We start from the raw sequence: 4239 nt of genomic DNA, 5'->3' as shown, positions 1-4239 counted from the left end.
TTAGGGGTGGGTTGGTATGACAGGTAGAAGAGACTAGTGATCTAGTTGATGAATGTATAATAGCGCAAAGTGCATGTGGTCCTAAGTCTAGGTATATCAAGGAGGTTGATATTAGTTTAGCTCAATCGCTTGTTCCCAAGATGGCTCAAGGACGAGTTTTGCCGAATTCAAGAGGCATTGAGGGATTCTGACCGCTTGATTCAATACCACTGAGGGATATTAACCGCCAAATCTGAGAAGCGACTAAGGTCTCTATGAGAGGAGTATAAGGATCAAGTAAATGTTAAGAGATGCATTAGTGTTTTTTTTTCTATAGGGGCATGTTGAGCACAGTGTCACGAAGCCCAAGCCCACGGCATACTCATCGGGCCTGTGACCCCTTTGAGGATACATAGAGGAGGTTCTTGCCCAAGCCCTCTATGGATGGCCCAACCCATGTTATAGAAGGAGAGATCTCTAGAAGGTTCCACACATACACCAAGTTGGGTCCGGTATATGCACTTGGGCATACACCCTAGTATTGTATATAAGAGTCTAGAAAAGTCCATAGCTAGATAGTAGTGGAATAGTCTAGAAGGATCCAAACCATTGGATCAGTGACAAGTGTATACAATCTAGAACATTCATTGCTCCCCCTCAAAACTATAAATAGGGGAGAATCACTCATTTGTACACAACTCATTGGAGTGTAATACAATCTCTCTTGAGCAAGTCCCTTGAGTCTTCTTAAGTTCTCTTATTGCTTTCATCGGGCGAGTGAGTGTAACCCTTGTAAGAAATAGTGAGAGTTAGGCTGACTTGTGTATTGGCAAAAGGAGTTTGCACACAAGTGCCTCACGGGTTAAGCAAAGGAGTTGCGACCCCGTGACAATTGGTATCAGAGCTTCAGTTTGAGAGGGGGAATTGCTGAGGATTGTTGTTGCATCATGGCTAGTGATTCGCAAGTGACCAAAGTAGCGGTGGAGGGCCAGTCTTCAAAGTCGAAGAGAGATAGGTCAAGGGACCGAGGTTGGGAATCGGCGTTGGATGCTCGTATCTCTAATTTGGAGACTCGGTTTGGTAAGTTTGAACAAACTCTCTCTGAGTGTTTGAACAAGTCGAATGCTTTTATAGATGCCTTGTATAGTCTTGAAGCCGACATGCGAAGTGTGGTAGGGGTTTTTAAAACCTTGGGTGAAAAGACGACAGAGAAGGTCGAAAGCATGTCAGAAAAGTTTGAGACTATGGAAGGTGAAATAACCAGCCTTCGGGAGGAAGTAGCTGAGCTCGAAGATGTTAAAATTCGGTTGGCCCTGTTGGAGAAGGCGGTAGCCACTGGGGGAGGGCTTGGACCGAGGGAGTTCGCTCCAAAGGTCAAAGTCCCAGAACCTAAGAGCTACAATGGGAAACGAGATGCCAAGGACTTAGAGAATTTCCTTTGGAAAATGGAGCAATACTTTAAAGCTGCCAGGATTTCTGAGGAAGCCATGAAGGTGGATGCAGCCACTATGTATCTCACCGACGATGCAATGCTATGGTGGAGATGGAGGTACGGTTATGTAACCGAAGGTCGCTACAACATAGCAACGTGGGAAGATTTCAGGAAGGAGATCAAGTCTCAATTCTTTCCAGAAAACGTGGAGTACTTGGCTCGGAAGAATCTAAAGCGGCTGAAACATAAGGGGTCCATTCGAGAGTATATCAACCAGTTCACAGCCTTATTGATGAATATATCTGACATGGCTGAGAAAGATAAGCTTTTCTTCTTCATGGATGGATTGCAACCTGGGGCAGAGCAAGAGTTGCAAAGGCGTGGAGTTCAAGACCTGGCCACCGCACTCTCAACGGCGGAGAAGTTGGTTGAATTCACAAAGAAGGTTGAGGGCTCGAACAAAGACAAAAAGGGCAAGCCTAACCAAGGCAGAGGCGGGGGAGACAAGCCGAAGTACCAGAAGGAAGAAGGCCAGAAAACCAACTATGATCAAAAGGGCAAAGGTAAGTTCGTCCCTTGTCGCTCGGGTTGTTTCATTTGTGATGGTGACCATAGAACTTTTGAGTGCCCAAAGAAGAAAGCTCTCAATGCCTTGTTGGTAAACAAGGAAGGCCATGAGGAGGAGAGCGAGAATGAAGAGGAGCCTAAGATGGGGGCACTTAGACTCCTCAATGCCATGAAGGGGCAGGCTCATGTGGCCCAGTCTACTGCCCATTTGGTAAACGACTCATGTATGTAGACGTGTGTTTAAATAGCAAAAACACACGAGCTATGATCGATACGGGAGCCACTCACAACTTTATCTCAAGAGAAGAGGCCAAGAGGTTGGGTCTCAAATTGGAGGAGGATGTGAGTAGGATGAAGGCGGTCAACTCTGAGGCTAAGCCGGTAATAGGGGTTGCAAAGGGCATTGCCTTTAAGGCAGGAGAATGGCAAGGCACCATTAACCTGACAACAGTGCCTATGGATGACTTCAAGGTCATTCTCAGAATGGAGTTCCTTAGCTCGGCCAAGGCCATTCCTATGCCATGTTTGGGGGTGTTGAGCTTTCTGGATGAGAAGGCACCTTGCATGGTCCCGGTGTTGAAGGATGGCAAGAAGATAGGTAAGATGTTGTCGGCTATGCAGCTGGTCAAGGGCCTCAAGAAGGGTGAGGTCACCTACTTGGCTACCTTGTCAGAAGAGAAAGATGGGATGCCCATGTCACGGGAAGTCGAGAAGGTCCTTAGTGAATTTAAGGACGTCATGCTGCCAGAACTGCCCAAGAGATTACCACCAAGGAGAGAGGTCGATCACCAAATCGAGTTGGAGCCCGGTTCAAGACCCCCTGTGCTAGCCCCATATCGGATGTCGCCACCTGAGCTGGAGGAACTAAGGAGGCAACTACGATAGTTGCTGGATCCTGGCTTTATACGACCATCAAAAACCCCTTATGGAGCCCCAGTACTGTTCCAAAAGAAGCACAATGGGACCCTTAGGATGTGCATAGACTACCGAGCGCTCAACAAGGTAATTACCAAGAACAAATATCCGATTCCGCTCATAGCTGATTTGTTCGATATGCTGGCTGAGGCACGATACTTTAGCAAACTTGATCTACGATCGGGGTACTATCAAGTGTGGATTGCTGAAGGAGATGAGCCGAAGACTACTTGCGTCACAAGGTATGGAGCTTACGAGTTTTTAGTAATGCCCTTTGGCTTGACGAATGCCCCAGCTACATTTTGCACTTTGATGAACAAAATATTTCATCCATACTTGGATCGATTCGTAGTGGTCTACTTGGATGATATTGTGGTCTACAGCCAAACATTAAAGGAACACCTAGACCACTTACGAATTGTTTTCCAAGTGCTACGAGAAAACTCTCTCTATGTGAAGAGAGAGAAGTGTTCTTTTGCCTTGAAGGAAGTCTCATTCATTGGGCATTGGATCAGAGATCGGTGGATCTGGATGGACAAGGCCAAAGTCCACGCTATAGCAAAGTGGGAGGTACCCACGAAGGTGACAGAGTTGCGGAGCTTCTTGGGCCTTGTCAACTACTATCGAAAGTTCATCGAGGGATACTCGCAGCGGAGCTTCTTGGGCCTTGTCAACTACTATCGAAAGTTCATCGAGGGACCTTAAGGGCACGGTAATGGTGGAACCAGTGCTCAAGTTGGCCAACCATTCCAAATCTTTTGAGGTATACACTGACGCTTCTGACTTTGCCATTGGAGGGGTATTGGAACAGGATGGGCACCCTGTTGCATATGAAAGTCGGAAGCTAAATGAGACGGAGCAAAAGTATACGGTTCAAGAGAAGGAGATGATGGTTGTGGTACATTGCCTGAGAACATGGAGGCACTACTTGCTTGGCTCTCGCTTCATTATCAAGACAAACAATGTGGCTACAAGTTATTTTCAGACTCAGCATAAATTGAGTCCGAAGCAAGCGCGTTGGCAAGGCTTCTTGGCCGAGTTTGATATGGTGATGGAATACAAGCCTAGATGGATTAACCAAGTTGCGAATGCACTAAGTCGAAAGGCTGAACTCGCCGCCTTGAAGCTCGACCACATGGCCACGGTATGCAAACCTACTGAGACTTTGCCAGACCATATACGAGAAGGGCTTAGCAAGAATGATGTGGCTAAAGGCGTCATTCAAGCAATTGAAGATGGAAGGACAATGAGATTTTGGTAAGAGGCTGGGTTTCTCTACACAAAGGAGAATCGTCTTTATGTGCCAAAGTGGGGCACCCTCAAAAGAGAATTGATGAAGGAGTGCC

The 4239-nt window shown here is 46.8% G+C and overlaps 1 protein-coding gene across 1 annotated transcript; it reads left to right on the top strand.

The window, feature by feature from the left end:
• The first annotated feature begins 2242 nt into the window (after positions 1-2242).
• Positions 2243-2863, top strand: LOC137945917 (uncharacterized). Its single transcript, XM_068792017.1, has one exon. The coding sequence runs from the start codon at positions 2243-2245 to the stop codon at positions 2861-2863; it is 621 nt and encodes a 206-aa protein (XP_068648118.1).
• The last annotated feature ends 1376 nt before the right edge of the window (positions 2864-4239 follow it).

Source organism: Aristolochia californica, unplaced genomic scaffold, assembly GCF_029961685.1.
Source record: "Aristolochia californica isolate CCGP_79_NKW_82.1479 unplaced genomic scaffold, dmAriCali1.0.hap1 SCAF_1, whole genome shotgun sequence".
NCBI lineage: Eukaryota > Viridiplantae > Streptophyta > Magnoliopsida > Piperales > Aristolochiaceae > Aristolochia > Aristolochia californica.
The sequence above is the reverse complement of the archived record's forward strand: the minus strand, read 5'-3'. Positions and strand labels throughout refer to the sequence as shown.

Excerpts from the sequence above, each read along its gene's own strand:
- LOC137945917 (XM_068792017.1), top strand. The coding sequence starts at position 2,243 with ATGATCGATACGGGAGCCACTCACAACTTTATCTCAAGAGAAGAGGCC.